Source organism: Pongo abelii, chromosome 18, assembly GCF_028885655.2.
Source record: "Pongo abelii isolate AG06213 chromosome 18, NHGRI_mPonAbe1-v2.0_pri, whole genome shotgun sequence".
Classification (NCBI taxonomy): Eukaryota; Metazoa; Chordata; class Mammalia; order Primates; family Hominidae; genus Pongo; species Pongo abelii.
The window spans coordinates 47,769,757-47,792,123 of NC_072003.2; the positions used below are offsets into that span (position 1 = coordinate 47,769,757).

The 22,367-nt window shown below is 39.0% G+C and overlaps 1 protein-coding gene across 3 annotated transcripts in view; it reads right to left on the bottom strand.

The window, feature by feature from the left end:
- N4BP1 (NEDD4 binding protein 1) overlaps positions 1 to 22,367 on the bottom strand; it is a 71,440-nt gene that overhangs the window by 15,712 nt on the left and 33,361 nt on the right. For all 3 annotated transcript variants that reach the window (XR_010137761.1, XM_024233782.3, XM_063717287.1), the window contains exon 2: positions 6,216 to 7,906. Coding sequence is in view for 2 of the 3 variants with exons in the window: in XM_024233782.3 (XP_024089550.1) it covers positions 6,216 to 7,906 (1,691 nt within the window). In the remaining variant the exon portion in view is untranslated. The remainder of the gene's footprint in view (positions 1 to 6,215; positions 7,907 to 22,367) is intronic.

A 22,367-nucleotide genomic window follows, 5' to 3' on the forward strand; every position in this document is an offset into this window, starting at 1 on the left:
TCCAGCAGTTAATTAAATGTGGAGATAAAAAAGTGTTAAAAGTTTAAAATTCTGCAGGTGGTAATTTGTCTACTCATGGGTATTAGAAAGAAAAAAAGACTAAAATCTCAAACAGTGATGCTCTAATTTATGAAATTAGCATAATCTATGTTCACTGCTTCAGTGGTCACTTAGATTCCAGCGACAATACTCCCTGCATCTTCAGTCCTATCTTCTCTCCACGTCTAATGCTGCATGCCAAAACTGCTTTGTAGAAATACTTCACTTGAAAGTTCTGCCATGATGGGCATATGTGTCCCGAGTTAAACCCAGGCTCTCCTAATTCCAAGCTACCCTGCAAATTCCAGTGAAACTAACTTTTAAATGCGGCCCAAGGCCTTTGATTCTGCTCAGGGCCTTCAAAGACACTGTCCTACACTAATCCTGCCTGGCTTCCAGGACCCCTCCTCATCTGACTCGTCAGAAACGATCTGGCCAAGTGACCCTCCCACTACCATAAGACAACCCTCTTGGTTTTGGCCAGGTCTTGCTATCTCACCCCTCCCGGTCTCTGAGCCTTTCCTTATGTTGCTTTCTATATGTGCGATGCTCTTGCACCTTTCCTTGCTCCTTCTTCAAATGCCCTCAGGACTGAATGGGCTGAATTCTGGCCCCTCTTCTTCCATGAAGCTATTTCTAGACACAGGGCCTCTCTCAACCTCCTTCCTCTTCTGAGTTCCAATCGTGTATGGTGCACCAGAATCACAGAGATAGAATAGCATTTAGATGCCTGTTAGAGAAAGGAGTCACTAGGGAAAGAGGAGCCTGCCTGGGTTGCACAGCCAGGGGGATGAGATGGATCATACTCCGGCTTCCTCACGCCTGCCCTTTCCATGACCCCACAGTGGGATTGTCACCCCAACTGCATGTGCGTTCCTTGAGAGCAGGAACAGGGTAGAGTCACAAGAGCTACGCACAGACTCCTCTTTTTAAAGGCTATTTCTTTTTCAGTGAACCATAAATAAGATATTTCAGAGGCTCTTACTCCAGAAAATATATGTAAATAAACACACCCAATCTTGATAATTCAGGAGTGCTTTGTTTATATAAAGGCATTCAAATATGGCAAGAAGGTAACCAAGTGACATTTTTAACTAGAAAAAAGACTGGGGGTGGTTCTTTAAAGGGGGCCTTTTTTAATCTTCCAAAAACAATAAATCATCCATCACTCTAATTGCTTAACAGCAGGGACACGCCTACAGTTAACATCAACCACAGCCCTAATTTGAAAATCCACAACAGAACAACCTGCTGGTTCTTAGAAAAACCAAGAAATATGTATATTTAGTCCTCAAAAGGATAACCTTTGAGATAACTGCACTGAAAAGGTTTTTAAGGTGGCTCCCTGATTATTTGACAGATACAAATGTGTGCTACCTACTCTCCCTCTTTTCCTTAACAGCTTCTGGTGATGGCAAGAGGAGGAACTGGATAGAGGAGGAGTACCCAGTTCCATTCCACCGGCTCACTACGTAACAAGGAAGGAAATGCAGACCGATGAATTCTGCTGCCCTGGACTCTTACAAGTCTAGAGGGGGAACAGATGGAGTTTCTAGAAACATCAGCTCTCAACTAAATTCCAAAGTGTTATTCTCAGTAATAAGATCATATCACTTTTGATACTCTAAAAAAATCTCAGGAATGGAATTAAAATAGAGGTTCAAAATTCTGGTGGAGAACATACAGATTTACCCAAAAAATAAAACTACAACAACAAAAAATTAAGTGAAGCCAAATTATTGTCCTCAAAATAATACAGAGGGTCGATTAAGGACCCTTCAAGTCCTATACCCTGAGCAGGCAGACATGTGCTTACTCATCACTGTCTCCTAGCCTCTCTGCAATCAAACCAGAGTAGCATGTTGACGGGTAAACCCAGACCAAAGGTCTATTTTGACCCAGAGACAAAGTATATATATAATAACACCTTGCTACTTATGGGAAGGCCAAAGCTCTGGGGCTCCCAGTTCCAAATGCAGAATGAACAGTTATCAAGTCTGGGAGGCCAGCTGTGCAGGCCCTCAAGAGATTTAAATGCCTGCTTCCATATAATTGGTTAAAGGTTATATCATCTAGTTGTTTGCCATATTATAGAATGCTGGCAACTAAAGGAAAGTGTCCAAAGTGGAGGAGAGATGGGTGACACACAGCTGATAAAAACTCATGGCAGCCATAGCACCAGACAGGGCAGTGTGGGGACAGTGGAAAGTTCTTTCTGAGTTACCCAGGAAAAAGCGATTTCTTTTTATGGAACCCTAATATGGAAAAGACTAGTATGAAAAAAAAATGGTTAAAATACTTAATTTTGGCAAGGGAAGGGGCAAACCCCATCTATGTGGAAAACTATCAACCCATATGTCAGGGGCTCTCATGCTGAAGTTTCAGGCTAACAGAGCCCAAATGTTTCTCGGCCACTACTGTGCTGTCTAGCCATACACCACAAACAATTTCCACTTACTCATCATTTGACTCATTCATGGTGACAAGGGGGCAAGAACAAGATATACAAAATTGGCAGCATTAAACAGGGTACTGTGGAGGTTTTCACGGTGGTATGGGCTGCAGACCTCATTCTGGATAGGCAAATGAACAAAGGCTTTACAAAAATACATCGAAGGGTGAGCCTAGGCTGCTTTAGGGTGGGGCTCACACCAACAGATCCTATTGCTTAAGGACTCAAATAAGTACTTCCCCAACTACTTGGGTCAAATCAGTGAGCTTTAGTCAGCAGTGCTATGCAACTCAAGACTTAAGTATCCAATGATGCGTTGGCCTGAAAATTCCAACCTTAACTTCTGCTGGAGGAGAAAGGGTATACAGCAGCTCTGGGGAAAGACATTATGGGCCCAAATCTCTATCTATGTAACCTTGGAAAACATTTTTAAGCCACTTCATGTTGTATAAATTGTAACTTTTGCCTCACAATTGGTGTGAAGGTTGCATTTTTAAAAATACAGTGCCTGACACATAATAATAGGTGATTCGGCTTTAAAATCTCAAATATTTGTTGCGTTAAATATATGGCCTCAGTTAAAAATCTAAACTGGCCACTGGAATAGTAACCATGAAGTTACAAATGGGTAGTAAAAAGCCACTAAAAAAATCCTAAACTGGGCATGGTAAGGCGTGCCTATAGCCTCAGCTACTAGGAAAGATTGCCTGAGCCCAAGAGTTCGAGTCCAGCCTGGGCAAAATAGTGAGACTTTACCTCTTAAAAAAAGAAAAATTCTAATTTGCCTTTAATTTATCAATAAGTTTTTACTGAGCTCCTACTATGTGTCAGGGACTATGGGTATTAGAGGTAGTTCATTGAACAGAAGAAAACACAAATCAGTTTCTTCATGGAATCTAGTCAAAGTTAATTCACACTTAACACTGAACCGACTGATTTAAAATAAGGGCTGATTTTTTTTTCAACTTCCAAAAAAAATTGACGTAAAATTCACACGACTAAAATAATCAATTAAATGGCATTTACTATGTTCGCAATGCTGTGCAACCACCACTTACATCTAGTTCCAAAATGTTTGTCACTCCAAAATAAAACTCTATACCCATTACGCAGTTTCTTCCTAGAATATGGGTAAATCTTAATTACTGATATTTTCAGATCAATTTACATCAAATTAAGTACAAGTCTGTCTTCTTAAAGTAACACATTCTCTTGTAAAAGTATTGCCGTTAAACAGAGACATCTGTGTATCCAAAGAAAATGTAAATCCTCCCAAAACAATCAGTTTTCCAAAAAAGAAATAAAAAAGAAAGCTTGCAGCTTTCCCTTAGTGTAATAATTGGTGGTTTTCAAAAGAGATGATACTGTACTCAGGGCATTAGGAAATACGTGGGAGTGTGTTTGAGGTGTCACAACGACTGGGGAAGGATATTATAAGCAAAGTGGGAGGGACTAGATTTGCAAAACATCCTGTCATGGATAGGCAGCACCACTCTAAATTCCAACAGTGACCCTGCTGAGAAATATGCCTGTTAACTACCCCAAAAGGTTTATAAAAAGCATCAGGATCGCTGCTCATTCTATGTTAACTTGCATTTCCTATTTGGAAAATCCTTCCACATATAGAAAAGTGAAAGAGGATGAGAATTGCTCACAATTGTGACCTAAATTTTGTGTCACCCAGTTGGCTCAAGAAATCGTAACAATGAAGAACTTGTTCCGGGCTTGGGGTGTGGGTGACTGAAGTGACATTTTTGCTTAGATATCGCTATGCAGCTGCGGGTCATTTGCTGGGTTTCCCCTAACAGGGCTGCCAAAAAAAAACAAAGTGAAATGACAATAAACAGTATTATCTGGAAATGAAGATAAGCACATTGCATATTTTTGCTGTCTGTCTTCAAACTAACATCTGAAATGATGGCATTTTCTTTCTGACAGCAAAATACAGCATTGATAATTCATTCAAATAATAAAAAGCAGAAAAATCCTTATATTTTAAAAAATACATATTAAAATATTTATGACCATATATCTGAGATTTCCTTCAAAATAATAGGGGTGGAAGGAAGAAGTAAGGGCTAGGATGAAACAAGACTGATCATGAGCTGGTAATTGTTGAAGGTGGGTGATGAACCCATGGGAATTCATTATCTTATCTTGTGTATTTGAAAATCCTAATTAAAAAATTTACAAAACAAAAAATTATAAATATACTATAAACATATATTTCAAAAATAACATTTATTTTTCAATCCTAATAGGTATTCTTAACAACTCAGGGCATTTACTGATCTCTCAGAACTCCTAAAAAAGAAGTTACACAAACATTCAGCAATTCAGAAAAGTATTTTTAAGATTTGGCAACTTCTCCTTCATTCCATGTCCAGGTGCCCTGTTTCTTGAATTGTGGCTACTTAAAATGCCAGACCTTGAATATTTCTTCAAAAATCAATGGTGTTAAATTAAATTAAATTTGGCCTAAAGATGCCTCCATACATAGTGACCTGCAACCTTAGTATGTGAACAAATGGCAACCTAAGAGTATTCTTGTAAAAAAAATGGCTGAGTCTCAGCCAATCACAGCAGCCAAGCTTCAGCCAATCACAGGCTGCCAATTGTTCAGCCCACTTCTACATAAGGCAAATGCCTCATCACAGGATGCCTGGATAAGGCAAATGCCAACCCGTAGGCAATCAAGCTGTTTCTGCAGGGCACTTCCCTTTTCTGCCTATAAATACTGCCGGCCCTCATTGCTGGGTGAAGCTCTCTGAATCTCTCCTGGTTTAGGGTGCTGCCAGATTCGTAAATCATTGTTCATGCAGATCAACTCTGATAAATGTAATTTGCCCTAAGTTTTTCTTTTAACAATGGGGTGACTGGTTTTGAAAACTGAAGGCAGACTTTACATAGTTGTTGAAACGATATGGTAAAGATGTCCTTAAGGACAGGTCAGAAGCAACAGATTGCAGCAACTGAAACTCCGAACAGTTAAGTGACCTGCCCCAAATCAAACAGCTGGTCCACAGTGTGGGGAGGCTCTTGACCCTCACACTCTCCTTAGCCACGATCTTAAACTGCCCCTTAGAAAAGAAACCCAAGTGTACAGGTTTCAAATCAGAGGATTTTCAACTAAGAGGAGTTCCAAGACAGGCTAACTAGAAACAACAGGTTCATTAAATGATGTCTTTTACTAAAAACAAATATTATAAACTTTTAGTAAGAGCAGAGGCCCACAATGAAGCGCAAACTGACTACTTTTGAAAGGAAATTGCCATTGCTCTATCCACAGAATTATATCACACCTATTACCACCGCACACTCTTGGGTAGAGATCAGGCATACTCCAGCATAATAAGATAAAAAAATCCTTTTGCTTTAAGCTTATTTAGATTAGAACATAATGGTACTCACAGTATTAAGAATTTAATGACTTAAAAGTCACTATACTACATATCACTGAGCAATGCAACGTGAAAAGATAATTTTCTATCCTCTCTTGCCCTTAGCAATTAAGTTCAGCAGGGTGAAGTAAAGTTCATGAATCCAGAAGATGGACTGACAAAACCTTTCCAACCAGTTGGTTCCCATTCCCCTCCACCATCCGACCCTAAGGCTACAGATCAACTATATACAACATGTATGTATAGTTCCCATATACATGTGATTCTGAGACACCATTTAGAGCCCTATTTAAAATAAAATAATCTGCAGAGAATGGACTTACGTAATTGCAACATTGCTCCCATCTATAACAATGTGTTTCAAATCTGTTCTCCCTGGTTCATTTTTTAATTCCAGCTTGTAGGGTACTTTTAGAGTATCTCGAAACCTTTGAACCCCAGTAACTGACGAATCAATATGATCAGAAGGTCCTGCCGACCTTGCATCAGTAACCGAAGGTAACAGCTGGGGCAGTGGCATTGGTGGAGAAAGGGTTGAGCAATTTGGCTTAGAATGAGGAGAACTACAACATCCTAAACGTTTTTCACAGGCAGATTTCATATTATTTGGAAGCAAGGGTTCTGGCTGCTGGTGTAAACCATTTTCAGGAAAAAGTGCAACTCTGGGCTGGTGACTTGAAGCTCCCCTTGAAACAAAATTGACTTCTTTGGGACTTGGAGAGGCAACAGAAGGTGAAAGGCCATCAGTTTCAGGGTCTGTGTTACAAACGTAGTTCTGGTTTGAACCCCAGACTTCATGTTTCTGTTCTATTGGCACTGTTCTGAAAGTATTAATTCTGCAGTTTGAGGTACATGGTTTAGCTTCCACTTTGAATGGTAACTGAGAAAATTTTTCTACCATATTTTGCTGTGTGTGAGCCTGTGTTTTCTTTGGAGTGGAATCAGTTGTAAGCTCATTTGTGCTGCTATAAACACCTTTATTTTTGGTTTTGTTGGTCTCTGGATACACTGTACCAGCTGAAAATTCTCTGTCTTCTTGGAATCTTTTATTTTCCTTTTCAATTTCCTCTAAGAGCAATAATGGTTCAGTAGATGGTCCATACACCTTAATGACCTTTTCAACAATTTCTTGGGAGTAGCCCATGGTTTTAAAAAAGTTTACGAGGATGTTGTATTCCATTTCCTCAGTAGTTTCTTTTATATCCGGACTTAAATTTTCAGAATCAGTAGAAGAATCAGATAGGTCAGCTATTACATTTCCAGCCAATGTCTTAGCATCGTGTAAAATCTCCCCCTCCTGAACATTTTCCAAAGAAAACTGCTTCTTCGTATGCCTTTCTTCAGAATCAGAAAATCTCCTTTTCTGACAAATTCTCTCATTGGAAAGTGCCTCTTCATCTGGGGTTAGACCATTTATTGGATCAAAAAGCACATCTGGTGAGCTAGAAAGGACTGTGTCCATTTGTTTTGTAAGCTCAGAAACAGGAGTCCCAGCTTTATTTCTTGCCTCTTCCTGCAAAACAGTTTCATCTCTAGAAATATTCAGCCCTGTGGCAGCATTCTGTGTAAACTCTGTTTGTTGAGAATCTCTCATTTCAATAACATCATCATCTCCTGTTTCAAAGAGATTCTCCTCACCTTGTGTGAGTGTCAAAAGTTCTTTTTTCAAGGAAGTGGGCAAAATCAACAAATCCATTGTGTAATTGTCTGCATGGGCTTCAACAAATTGTTTGAATTCCCTTTTCACCTCTGATTCTTTCTGACTGCTGGGTAGGTTCTCTTTATTTTCAAAGAGCTTTACAAATTGTTGAATGTGACTCCTAGCCATGACCACGGCCTCAGCACTTCCTCTGATGCCAAGAAGGCCAATGTCCAGAATGCAGAGGTCAGCACAAGTATCCTGAATCAAGCTTTTCAGAAACAGGCTCTCTGCCCCAACAAAAATGCAGTGCATGTCCTTGGGGTAACATTCTCTTTCTTCTAGTTCAGGTTCACAGATTCCTTTAATATATTCCTGTAAAGAGAAAATAAGAAATTAGGTCAATTTACAAAAGTTCCTTATAGCACATAATAAATTACCATGTAACTACAAATGTCAGGCTGATTTTATAAAAATCACAAGCATGTTTGTAATTTTGAACAAAATGTCATGCTTTAAATAAAACATTGAAAATAACAGATATAACTTGCTTAAATCATCTTTAGAGGAACTGAAAAATCTGCATCCAAATCTAAAAGGTGGGTATTTTGTAACATTTTATGCAGTGTGATCTTAGGGATTTGCTGAGCTACACAGTGAATAATCCCAAGGCTGGATTTATTTACATCTCTAATGAAAAGACATCTTTGCTTGCTACCAGTAATTTATTACTTCCATGACATAATCAAGAGAGAAGATAATCAAATCAAGTGATTGACTACAGAACAAATCTTGACTTTTGCTACTATTACCCTTGGTTTCCAGATTTCTTGAAGGTATAAAATAATAACATTAATTTTTTTTTCCAAAACAAAAGCAAGTTTATTAAGAAGCAAGAATAATATTAATAAAAAATTTTTTTTCCAGCTGGTTGAAACAATCTATATCCTGTATGATTTTTTGTCTGTTTTCTAAAGAAAACCAGACTGTTACATTAAATGGAGATCTAACAGAACAAGTGAATGCTGGACAGTATTGCTGTTCTCAGATGTTGGTATTGAAATAAAAAATTAAAAAAAAAAAAGTTGTAATTTAGCCTGGGCAATATGGTGAAACCCCATTTCTACAAAAAATAAGCTGGGAATGGTGGTGTGTGCCTGTAGTTCCAGCTACTTGGGAGGCTGAGATGTGAAGATCGCTTCAGCCCAGGAGACTGAGGCTGCAGTAAGCTGAGATCATGTCACTGCATTCCAGCCTGGGCAAAAGAGCGGGACCCTATTTCTAAAAAAATTTTTTTAAAATTTTTAATTGATAAATAATGATTGTGTGTGTGTGTGTATATATATATATATATATATATATATTTTTTTTTTTTTTTTTTTTTGAGATGGAGTTTCGTTCTAGTCGCCCAGGCTGGAGTGGAATGGCGCGATCTCCCAGGTTCAAGCGACTCTTCTGCCTCAGCCTCCCAAGTAGCTGGGATTACAGGCATGTGCCACCACACCTGGCTAATTTTGTATTTTTAGTAGAGATGGGGTTTCACCATGTTGGCCAAGCTGGTCTTGAACTCCTGACCTCAGGTGATCTCCCTGCCTCTGCCTCCCAAATTGCTGGGATTATAATTAGTTGCTACTGATTGAAACAGTCTATATCCTATGATTTTTTGTCTGTTTTCTAAAGAAAATCAGACTGTTAAATTAAATGCAGATCTAATAGAACAAGTGAATGCTGGTGTGAGACACTGTGCCCGGCTGACTGTATATATTCATGGGTTACACAGGGAAGTCTCAATACATATAATGCATAGTGATCAGAACAGGGTAATTAGCATATCCATTTCAAACATTTAGCATTTCTCTGTGTTGGGAGCACTCTATATCCTCCTAGCTATTTGAAACTATATATTATTGTTAACTGTAGTCATTCTACAGTGATACAGAACACTAGAATTTATTCTCCCCAGGGAGCTGTAATTTTGTATCTATTAACAAATCTCTCCCTATCCTTCCCAGTCTCTAGTATCCTTCTATTTTCTAATTGTTTTTTTACTGTTGAGTTTTGAGAGCTCTTTATATATTCTAAGAGTCTTTTGTCAAATATGTGGCTTGTAGATATTTTCTCCTGGTCTGTAGTTTGTCTTCCCATCCTCTTAACAGGGTGTTTTGTGACAGCAAGTTTTTAATTTTAAGGAAGTTCAGTTTATAGATTTTATTCTTCACCAAGCCTGGGGTACTGAAGACCTCTCCAATGTTATCTTCTAAGTTTTACATTTAAACCTATGATCCATTTTTAGTACATTTTAAAAGAAGGTGTGAGGGTTAGTTTGAGCTACACATTTTTGCCTATAGGTATATCATTGCTCTAGCACCATTTCTTGAAAAGGCTATTCTTTCACCACTGAATTGCACTTTTGTCAAAAAATCACTTTGCCATACTTGTGTGGAGCTACTTGTGAGTTCCCTATTCTGTCACAATCTATGTATCTATCCCCTCATCAAGACCACACCGTTTTGATTACTGTAACTCTGTAATTTCTTAAAATTGGGTAATAATTTGCTCCCTCTTTATAATTTTTTAAATTGCTTTAATTATTCCAGTTCCTTTGTCTTCCCATACACATTTTAGAATAATTTTGTCTGTGTCTACAAAATATCTTGCTGGAATTTTATCAGCAATTGTGCTGACAATTATGTGTCAGCAAGTGACATGAATCTGAGCATAACTGACATCTGCTGAGTCTCCTGATCCATGAACCTGGTATTTCTCTCCATTTATTTAGATCTCATTTGCTTTCTTTCATTAGCCTTTTGAGTTTTGAGAATACAAATCCTGTACATATTTTGCTAGATTTCATGTTTTAAGAATTTTATTTTTCTGAGTGATTGTACAGTGTTGTACTTTAAATTTTGGTTTCTATGTGTCCATTGTTAGTATATACAAATATAATTGATTTCCGTATGTTAATCATGTATCTTGAAACCTTCCTGAACTCACTTATTCCTATTAAAAGTTCAAGGATCTGTGTGTATGTGTAGTTTCCTGGGGAATTCCTACACAGACAATTATGTCATCTACAAATATTTCTTCTTTTCTGATTTATATGCCATTTATTTTCTTGCCTTACTGCAGTGGCTAGAAGTACAGCACTATGTTGGGGAGCAGTGGTGAAACTGGGTATGCTTGCCTTGTTAATGATCTACAGGGAAAAGCACTCAGTCTTTCTCAACATTAAGAATGATGTAACAGGGAAAGTTTTTACCGACGTGCTTTGTCACATTGAGAAAGTTACCTATTCTCTAGGATCATGAATATGGATGGGTGCTGAAATTTGTCAAATGCTTTACTGCATCAATTGATATAATCCTGTGATTATTTTTCTTCCTAAGCCTGTTAATATGGTTGGTTACATTGACTTCTGAATACTGAACCAGCCTTGCATCCCTGGAATAACCCCTACATGATTATGGTGTATAATTCTTTCACATATTGCTGAATTATATTTGCAAATATTTTGCTAAGAATCTATACGGACTCTGGTCTACAGTTTTCCTTTTTGGTACTGTTTTTGTCTGCGTTTACCATCAGGGTAATACAGGCTATACATGAGTTAGAAAGTGTTTTCTCCTCTTGCAGTTCTTGGAAGAGACTGTGTAGAAATGATGTTCATTCTTTTTTAGACATTTCGTAGAATTCTCCAGTGAAACAACCTGGGCCTGGAGATTTCTTTTACAGGGGTTCAAAAATTATCAACTCAATTCCCTTAATAGATAATTTTGAATAGCCTTATAGCTATTTCATATGAAGTGAGTCATAGCAGTTTGTGCCTTTTGAGGAATTGGTCCATTTCAACTAAGTCGCCAAATTTATGTATGTAGAGTTGTTTGTAGTTTTCTTATCTTTTTGATGTCTGCAAAGACACCCTGGTTTCATTCCTGATATTAGTAGTTTGCAGCTTCTCTCATCTTTGTTAGTGTTGCTAACAGACCTGTCGATTTTATTGATCTTTTCAAAGAACAAGCTTTCATTTCACTGATTTTCTCTATTGTCAGTGTTTTCAACTTCATTGATTTCTGCTCTTTATTATATTTTCCTTCTGCTTGCTTTGGGCTTATTCTGCTCTTCTTTTTCTAGTTCCTTGAACCTTAAATTATCAAGACTTTTCTTTTCTTTCTTTTATTAATATTATAGAGGCAAGGTCTTGCTATGTTGTCAAGGTTAGTCTCAAACTCTTGGGCTCCAGCAATCCTCCCACCTTGGCCTCCCAATGTGTTGGGATTTCAGGCATGAGCCACTGGGCCCAGCCTCTTCTTTTCTAATGTAAGCATTTAAGTGGCAGAAGTTTCCCTTTCAGCACCGCTTTAGTGGCATCCTGAAACTTTGAAATGCTGCATTTTCATTTAGTTCAATATATTTTTCAAAATTTCCCTTTGACTCGTAAATTTAGAAGTGTTACTTAGTTTTTAAATTTTTGAAGATTTCCTGCTATCCTTCTGTTGGTGATTTTTAGTTGGATCTCTGTGGTCAAAACACTGTATGATTTCAATTATTTTAAATTTATTGAGCATTGTTTTGTAGCCCAGGATAAGGTCTATCTTGATAGTTCTATGGGTGCTCATAAAGAATGTGTACTCTGCTGTTGTTGAGTGGGATGTTTTATAGATATGTATTAGAACCTGGCTGGTTGATGGTGGTGCTGAGTTCCTCTAGATCCTCATTTATTTTCTGTTTAATGGTTCCATCAACTGTTGAGAGAAGGGTGTTGAAGTCTCCAACTATAACTGTGGATTTATCAAGTTCTCCTTTCAGTTCTGCCAGTTTTTGGTTCACATATTTTGCAGCTCTACTGATAGGAATACAAAGATTTAGCACTGTTACATAATGTCTTCTTGAACTGACCCTCTTGCCATTATGTAGTGTCTCTCTTAATCTCTGGTAACTTTCTTTGCTCTGAGGCTACTGATAGTAATATTGACACTCCAGCTTTCTTTTAAATAATGTTTGCATGGCACATGTCTTTCCTCCTCCTTTTACATTTTACTTAACTGTAATATTTGAATTCAGTTTCTTGAAGACACCAGATAATTTCATTATGTGTTTTTAATCCACTCTGACAGTGCCTGTCTTTTAATTGGAGTGTCGATTTACATTTAATGTAATTATTGGCAAATCTGTCTACCATTTTACTTGTTTTCTGCTTGCTTCCTATATTTGATTCCTGTTCTATCTTGCCTTATTTTGCATTATACAAACACTTAGTATAGTAATTTACCTACTGCATTTTTTTTCTTTGTGAGACACAGTCTTGCTCTGTTGCCCAGGCTTGAGTGCAGTGGCACACGGATCTTGGCTCACTGCAACCTCCATCTCCCAGGTTCAAGCGATTCTTGTACCTCAGCCTCCTGAGTAGCTGGGATTACAGGTGCACACCACCATGCCTGGTTAATTTTTTGTATTTTTAGTAGAGATGGGGTTTTGCTATGTTTGCCAGGCTGGTCTCGAACTTCTGGGCTCAACTGATCCACCCACCTCGGCCTCCCAAAGTGCTGGGATTACAGGTGAGGGCCACCATGCTCAGCACCTACTGCATTTTTATCTATATCTCTTCATATAGTTTTTAAGTGGTGATGCCACTGATTACAATATTCTTTTCACAGCCTACTTATCATCAGTATTCTATCATTTCATAAAACTATATTACTTATATTAATCATGTTTCTTATTTTCTATATCATATGACGTTTTGACATCTTGGGGGACCTTTCAGACCATGAGAGAGGCTGCCCCTTCCAGAGCCAGCTAATTCCTAGGGGTGGTCCCTAGCTTGTCTGGATAATGCCTTTTAGGTGCAGACTGCCTGACCCAATGCTATGCTCCCTCTCATCTCTTTAACTCTCACATACCAAGCCAATATTTCCCCTGCACTAAATCAACCTAAGGCCAGGTGCCAGACAACCAGAGACAGTCCCTACAGAACCTGTGAGAATTACTCAAACTATCTAATCCTAAACTGTTTACCTCGCCCTGCCTTCCCCTTTCCCACAGAAGCCCCAATAAAGTCTCTGGCTTAGGCTTTCCTCTGGCCTGCTTCTGCCTCCTGACCAAGCCCTGAGGCTTTCTTTCCCTGTGGTCCTGCATGGCATGGCATGTTCCCTTCTCTCAGAAATGTAAGTAGTAAATTCTTTCACTGGCACTGACCTGTGTTGTCACCTCCATAAATTCAAATCCCACTGGTAAAAATTTCAGGACACCAGCATACTAGTTTCTTTATTGCTGGTTCCTTTCCTCTCTCCCAATGTTAGGTTACAGTGATCTCATACATTATATTTACACGCATTTGAAACCCCATCAGACAACATTATAATTTTTCTTTCAATGTATGAAACTCATTTTAAAGAAATCAAGAGGAGAAAGTAACCTATTACATTTACCCAGATATTTACCATTTATATCTGAAGAACTTTCCTTAGGAGAATACCTAAGGAATAGACTGTTCAGTGTAGACTGTGGGCAATAATTTCTCTTTAGTTTTTCTTCAACTGAGAATGCTTTATTTCACTTTCATTCTTGAAGCATAATTTCACTGGATAGAGAATTCTGAGTTAACATTTTTTTTTTCCCCAGCAAACTGAGAATAGAAGAAAATGGGTTAACATTTCTTGTCTTTCATCACTTAAAAAATATTGTGCCACTTTCTTCTGTCCTTTGCAGTTTCTGATAAGTCACAGTCATTTGAATTGTTGTTCCCCCACATGTGGTATGCTTTTCTCTGGATGCTTTCATGATTTTTACGTTCTCAGTTTTCAGCAGTGTGCTTTCGATTGTCTGGGTGTGGAAATCTTTGGGTTTATTCTGGTTGTGTTCCGTGAGCTTCTTGAATCATGTTTATATCTTTTGCCAAACTTGAAATGTCTTCAGCAATTATTTCTTCAAATACTTTTTCAGCATCACATGCTTTTGCCATTTGGTTCCTCTATCTTCTATTTCTTTGCTGAAACTTACTTTTTCTAATGGTTTTAAGAGTATTTGGGATTGCCTGTGGAGTGTTTTCAGTTGCCAGTTGAATATTTTAGTCTTTTGTCAAATAATTGCAACATCTGTGTCATCTCAGCACTGCTGTCTTTTCCTATAAGAGTTGAGATTTTCCTACTCCTTTATATGCTAATTTTGAATTATATCCATTTTGAACAATGCAAAATTATGTTTTGAAACCTTCAATCTTGTTTAAATCTTACAAATACTGAAACTTTTGTTTTAGCAGATAGCTGACGTAATTAGATTCAGGCTGCAAGCTGCAACCTGTCTTCTGAGCTGTGGTTCCAATATTCAGTTCAGTTTTCAAAGCCCTGCAATGCTATTTTTTAATTTTTATTTTTGAGACAGGGTCTTGCTCTGTCACCTAGGCTGGAGTGCAGTGGTGCCATCATAGCTCACTGCAGCCTCAACCTAGTGGGTTCAAGTGATCCACCCTCCTCAGCCTCCCAAGTAGCTGAGAACACAGGCACATGCCACCACACCTGGCTAATTTTTGTATTTTTTATAGAGATAGGGTTTCTCCATGTTGCCCAGGCTGGCCTTGAACTCACTGCTGGGCTCAAGCAATCCATCTGCCTTGGCCTCCCAAAGTGCTGGGATTATAGGCATGAGCCACCATGCCTGGCCTGCAATACTATATATCTATCCCACATGTATGCCACTGTGTAGCCATTCTGGGACTTGGATGGTGGTCTTTTTGTTAATTCAATTCTCAAAAGCCTTTCTTATGCTGATTAGGAACAGATCCATGCACGTGTACCTTGGGGATGAGCCAAGGGGATCATGAACAACTTCATGGCTCACTTTCCTGAACTCCTCCCTCCCTGCCATCTACCTGGTGCTTTCTGGTTTCCTGGGGCTCTCCCTTTGGTCCTCCACCCAGAAAGATGGGGCTTTTGATTAACCCACTGCCTTGTACCTCTGCAACTGTGCTTGGATCCAGCCAGGACACACAGAGAGAAAAATCAATGGAGCCCACAACTCCAATTAGAGAGAAAGGTTCTCCTACGTTGGAATTTTGGCTCCTGCAAGCTTCGATTGCCACTACATGATTACTTGGGGCTGGGATGCATGAGAACAAAGAAGAAAAAAAAAAGGGGGGGGGCTCACTCTAAGTTTTAGATGTTTCCTTTTCTGTCCCTTGGGCTGAAACCAGAAGGCTTTTCCTGGTGTGTCCTGGTGCCCATTTCCACTTCCAGGTGGAGCTGTGTTATGTTCATGCTGGAGGATTAACGAGGGGAACAAATGGTAAACTCACTGCTGGTTTGGTGATACTTTTTCTTTTCTTTTTTGAGACAGTCTCACTCTGTAGCCCAAGCTGGAGTGCAGTGTCATGATCTCGGCTCACTGCAAACTCTGCCTCTGGGACTCATGCCAATTCTCATGCCACAGCCTCCTGAGTAGCTGGGACTACAGGCACGTGGCACCATGCCCAGCTAATGTTTTGTATTTTAGTAGAGATGGGGTTTTACCATATTGCCCAGGGTGGTCTGGAACTCCTGAGCTCAGGTGATCCACCCATTTCGGCCTCCCAAAGTATTACAGGCATAAGCGACTGTGCCCAGCTGGTGGTACTTTAAATTCTGGTCTATGTTCTAAATCTGCCTGCTATTATTTATTTTTCAGGGTCCTCAAACAGTTGCTGTATGCATTCTGCCTGGGTTTTACTGCTGTATTCAGTAGGACTGACAGGGTGGAATATGCTTACTCTTTTTTTTTTAAATTGATTTAATATTCAGCAATCTTGCTAAACTTTTTTTGAGACAAGAGTCTCACTCTGTCACCCAGCCTGGAGTGCAGTGGCACGGGGTTCAAGTGATTCTCCTGTCTTGGCCTCCCGAGTAGCTGGGATTACAGGTGTGTGCCACCTCACGTGGCTAATTTTTCTATTTTTAGTAGAGACAGGGTTTCACCATGTTAGCCAGGCTGGTCTAGAACTCCTGGTTTCAAGGGATCCTTCTGCCTCGGCCTCCCAAAGTGCCGGTATTAAAGGCGTGAGCCATTGTGCCTGGCCAGCTTACTCTATCTTATCCAGAACTGGAAACTTCTTGCCTGTTAATGTAAGTGATGCTGCCCATCCAACATGAGTAAGTGAATAGATGAATTCACATGGGTCAAATACTATTGAGATTACTGTGCAGCCACTTGAATAAGGAAAAGTTGATCATATCTCCTCAGTGGGCCACCAGCAACAACTAGCCAAGCTGAAGAGGAGAGATTTATTCTCCAGATGAAAGACCCTCAAAACAAATGCTCCCTCAAAAGGGGCTACTGCTGTATCTGACCCAAGATAGAGCCCACCTATTGACAGATTCTGCCCAGATACAGAGCTTCCATTTCAGATTTAGTGTCAAACATCAAAAGCACCCACACTGCAACAAAGGCCTGAATACAAAAGATGGAAACCAATTAAGCAGATCACATGGAGAACTGCAGGAAACTAGGTAATGCAGGGCACAAAAGAAAACCTTCACAAAATTTTAGTAAGTGGTTTCAAACAGATGTAAGATGAGACTGAACCCACAGAACAGGAATCAGGATGCTAAAAGAAGGGAAAGGAAGGAAGAAAAAGAAGAGGAAAAGGAAAGAAATCAGAATAGAAATGTGGGCAAATTAAGAACATGATGGCCAAAATAAGAATCAATAGAAAAACTGAAAGACAAAGGGGAAGAAACCTTTCTAAAAGTACCATGAAAACAAAGAAATGGGAAAAATAAGAAAAGAGGTCTTAAAGGTCCACCTAGGATATCCCAAATCCAAATAACTAGCATTTCAAAAAGAGAATGGCAATTAATACAGAGGTAACATAAAATCATTTCCCAGAACCAGAATACACAAGAAGGCTGGGTGAGGTCACGAGCCTCTAATCCCATCACTTTTGGAGGCTGAGGTGGGTGGATCACTTGAGGCCCGGAGTTTGAGACCAGCCTGGGCAACATGGAGAAACCCTATCTCTATAAAAAACACAAAAATTAGCCAGTCATGGTGGCATGTGCCTGTAGTCCCAGCCACTCGGGAGACTGAGGTGAGTGGGTCACTTGAGCCCAGGAAGTCGAGGCTGCAGTGAGCCATGTTTGCACCACTGCACTCCAGCCAAGGTGATAGGGTGAGACCCTGTCTCTAAATAAATAAATAAAATACATAAGAACCCAAGCATAATTAGTGGAACAATTACAACTTTCTTGGAACGAAAGGACAGAAACATCTTGAAAGGGAAAACAAAATACCTAGGCATGATTACTTTCAAAAGTCCCACAAGAAAAGTCCTGGGAGCAGGGTGGGAACAGCACATACAAAAGAATGACAGTAAGAATGTCACAAATTATCAAAAGCAATTCTGGATGACGGGGGAGGGGGGACGGGCAGGCAGTAATGTATCCAAAATTCTAAGGGAAGATGATTTTCAATCTATGATTCTATACCTATCCACATTACATATCAAATACAATATAGAATAAAGACCCATAAAATTATTCCTATGGATTCTTAGCAAACAGATATCTGACAGTGAAATTCACCAAAATAAGGGAGATGAAATAATTAGTTATACAATCCAAGAGTGGCGACTAGAAGTCCAAACGTCATAGCTATGCAGCAGACAAGCTGAGGAACCAGTGGATTGGAGGAGGGAAGAGGATTTTAGAGGTGTTCTCCTCAAAAGAACGCTAAATAGAGATATAAATAAATACTTATAAAGTATTAAGGGTATATATAAAACACATTTCACAAGTGGATGAAAACAGGGCAGATACAAATTCCAGGAAAGGCTTGGGCGTGGTGGCTCACATCCATAATTCCAGCACTTTGGGAGGCTGAGGTGGGAGAATCACTTGAGCTCAGGAGTTTGAGGCCAGCCTGGGCAATACAAAAAGTTAAAAAATTAGCCGAGCATGGTGGTGCATGTCTGTAGTAGCAGCTACTCAGGAAGCTGAGGTGGGAGGACTGCCTGAGCCCTGGTACAGGCTGCAGTGACCCAAGATGGTGCCACTGCACTCTAGCCTGGGCAACAGAGTAAGACCCTGTCTCAAAAAAAAAAAAAAAAAAAAAGAGAAAAAAGAAAATTCAGGAAAAAATTAAACGTTGTACCAAAAAAAACCCCACAAATGTAGTACAGTACTTGGCTCTGCACTGTACTAAATGTAGTACAGTACTTGGCTCTGCACTGTACCAAATGTAGTACAGTACTTGGCTCTGCACTGTACTAAATGTAATACAGTACTTGGCTCTGCACTGGGTAACTAAAAAACATAACTACATTGGAAAAACTGGGATAGTTTTTGTCTCATTTATCTTAAAGAAAGTGAATAATGCCTACAATTGATAAGAAATAGCACTGCAGCCTGGGTGCAGTGGCTCACACCTATAATCCCAGCACTTTGGGAGGCCAAGGCAGGTGGATTGTTTGAGGTCAGGAGTTCAAGACCAGCCTGGCAACATGGTGAAACCCCATCTCTACTAAAAAATACAAAAATTAGTCGGGCATGGTGGCACACAACTGTAATCCCAGCTACTCAGGAGGCTGAGGCAGGAGAATCACTTGAACCTGGGAGGTGGAGGTTGCAGTGAGCTGAGATCATGCAACTGAACTCCAGCCTGGGGTAACAGAGTGAGACTTTGTCTCAAAACAAAAAACAAACAATCAAACAAAACCCAGCAGTATAGTTGACCCCCGAACAATACAGATAAGGGCTACTGACACTCCCCCAACACAATTGAAAATTCACATATAACTTTTCGACTCCCTCAAAATTAACTACAAATAGCTTACTGTTGATTAGAGGCCTCACCAATAACAGAAAGTCAATTAATATAATTTTGTATGTTGAATGTATTATATACTGTATTCATAATAAAGTAAGCTAAAGAAAAGAAAATATCATTAAGAAATTCATAAGGAAGAGAAAATATGTTTACTATTCATTAAGTGGAAGTGGATCTTCATGAAGGCCTTCATCCTTACCTTCACTTTGAATAAGTTGAGGAGGAGGGGGGATTGGTCTTGCTATTTCAGAGATGGAAAAAAATCTGCATATAAGCAGACCAGTGCAGTTCAAACCCATGTTGTTCAAGGGTCAACTGCTTATTATTTATAATTCTTTAGGTAACCATCAGAACAAACAGCTAGAAACAGTAAAAAATAGTTGCCTCTAGGAAGTTAGGGAGGGTTAGAAGCAAGGAACTGTTGCTGTACACATAAATCTTTTAGTACTACTTGATTTTCTGTTTTAAACCATGTGTATATATTATTTTGGTACACTTCCCACCTTCTACTTTTAATAAAAAAAATTTCAAGTGGATGCATAACATGCTATGATGTGTCACTGATAGTTTTGGCCCTAATTTTAAGTTTTGCTTGTTTCTTATCTGACATTTGAGATAAAGAATGTCAGCAGTTATGAAATATTGAGTAATTCATCCACAAAACAAACATTTTCTATTACCTCCCTGTTACTTTTCTGGATTAGTTTAATTGAATATTATTATGCAAGAATAGCTGCTTGAAAATGTTAAATCTATAACTAATTGTATGACTTCAAATGTTCTCCATACTATACAACCAAAATAAAACATAAAATTAAACTGGATGTTGAGACAGATAAGTAACTGCAAAAAGACCAGTGAACAACCTTAATTTTTTGTCATTTTTTAAATGACAATCACAAAACTCCTGACATTTTAATCAATGTAAGTCAGTATTATATATTTGAATTTACAGAAATTTCGTACTAGAAAATACTCAATCTGAGGTATTATTTACCAACAAATCCATTGATTTCTCATAGCATATACAACAATCCTTTCACAGAAAGTGATATTCAGGGGAATATGTTCAGACATTGTTTGGGTTACAAAATTAAGTAAGAGTCAGATCCTCTGAAAGCATCACAGAGGGCCAGAGGAGAGCTCCTGGGTCTCCTGTGCTGGAAGTGTGGAAGCACTGGCAAGACTGGCAGAGAAAGGCTCACCACAGACAGAGTTGTCTGACAGTATTCCTCATATAACCAAAACTAGTATTACAAGATGAACTGCATAGTTTTGGGAAAGAGCTGTGCAAAATGCTTATGACTGCTTCACACGCACAAACCCATTTTTTTTTGGTGTCCCCAAAACAATTATCCCCTAAGATTCAGATTTCAATAACAACTTATTCTTCTGAAGTACTGAGTAGCAACAACGGATTATTATATTCGAGTTCAGAAGTGAACAATAAAGTATACAGCATTACTAAGTTTGAGATGTTTGGCCACTACTTACACTCATAAGAAAGATAATGCAGTCCAAATATCCATCATTTGAATTGGCTGTACTTGGTATTTGGACATTTTTAATGTTAGTTAAAAATATCTCCCCCATCCTACAATGTTCTTATTCTGTTTTACTTTACTCAGGCTTTTTAAAAAAAGGGGGGAGGGGCACGATATACATGATATATAAGTTAACTTTCTTTTATGTGGCACATGGAATTTGTATTATTCTACCTTTTATAAACTCAGTTTTTCTCAACTCTATCATAACATTTCATAAATCCAGAGAGGAGTTCCCGGCAACTTCTACCATTCAAAACACAGCTAAAACCAGAAACGACCAAAGCAGGGGCTCAAGAGTATGCAGGTTTGACCTGGGGAAATGTTTCTTCACACCACTACTCAGCATCTTGTACTTTTTAGTATTGGCATACAGTAAAGGGGCTCGGCCAGCTTCACCCAGGCTGCATATTCTCAGAAGCAGCTGACTCTAAGTGTAGAAGGGGCAGCACTGGGTGCTACCTGAAGAGCATACAAGAGCAAATGACAATGGACAAACAGAGTGAAAAACAAATTCAAGGCAGACACAATGGTTAAAAACCACAGCAGCCCAAGACCAGCTACCATGGGGGTAGGTATGACATACTTGCCAGCTGTGAGGAGCATCACTCCACCATGACACAACATAAGATGTTCAAGTCAACCACAAGTCACTGGGAAAAGAGAAACTACACAGGCAAGGAAACTCAAAATATTAAGGAGGGATTTCTAAAATGGTTCAGACCAGTAGTTCTCAATGCTGGATGCACATTTTAGTATGCTATTTTTTTTTTTTTAGGAGACTCTTTCATAAGAGGTGTTCTGTATTATCTCTAAGAGAAAAGGAGAATATGACTTTCAGACATTAACGTGAGTCCTACAGCATAAACATGAATTAGAAGTACCACAAAAGCCTCAGAAAAAAACAAACTTTTAATCTGTAAGTCTATAACAGGTCTATTTTAGGTCTCTATCTAGCCATCTATATTAGGAAGATTGCTATCAAATTAATAATGCCTTTATTAGCCATTTTTCCCCAAGGTAATTTCAACATTTGCTGTCTGTTCCATCTTTTTCTTTAACCTCATCTCTAAAATGTCTATGAAGTTCATTCCCGGAAGGGTGCTTATCTGCCCCATAGGAAACGACTTCCCTGCATGGTCACTCTGAGTGTACTCCTAGAGACAGGACCAGCTGCCATACTGTGTACTCTAGACGCTATCCCTACTACATCTGTAAATCTCCACAATTTGACAGCTTCAAAAACTTTCAGCTCTCCTGATTTTTTCTTCACTCTTATCCAAAGAACCTCTTCAAGTTCCCAAATCTCATGTCTGTTGTCATTCTTCTCATTCTTAATAAAAAGTATATTTGATCAGAGCCCAGAAGTCAGTATGTGTGAATCTCTTTGACTTCTCCTCCACTTCATCTAAAAATTCTACCTTTCATGACTTCCTCTCCCTCCTGCTTTTTCAAAGGCATGTCTTTGCATTCTGCCTTATCTCAGGCTTCATCACTTC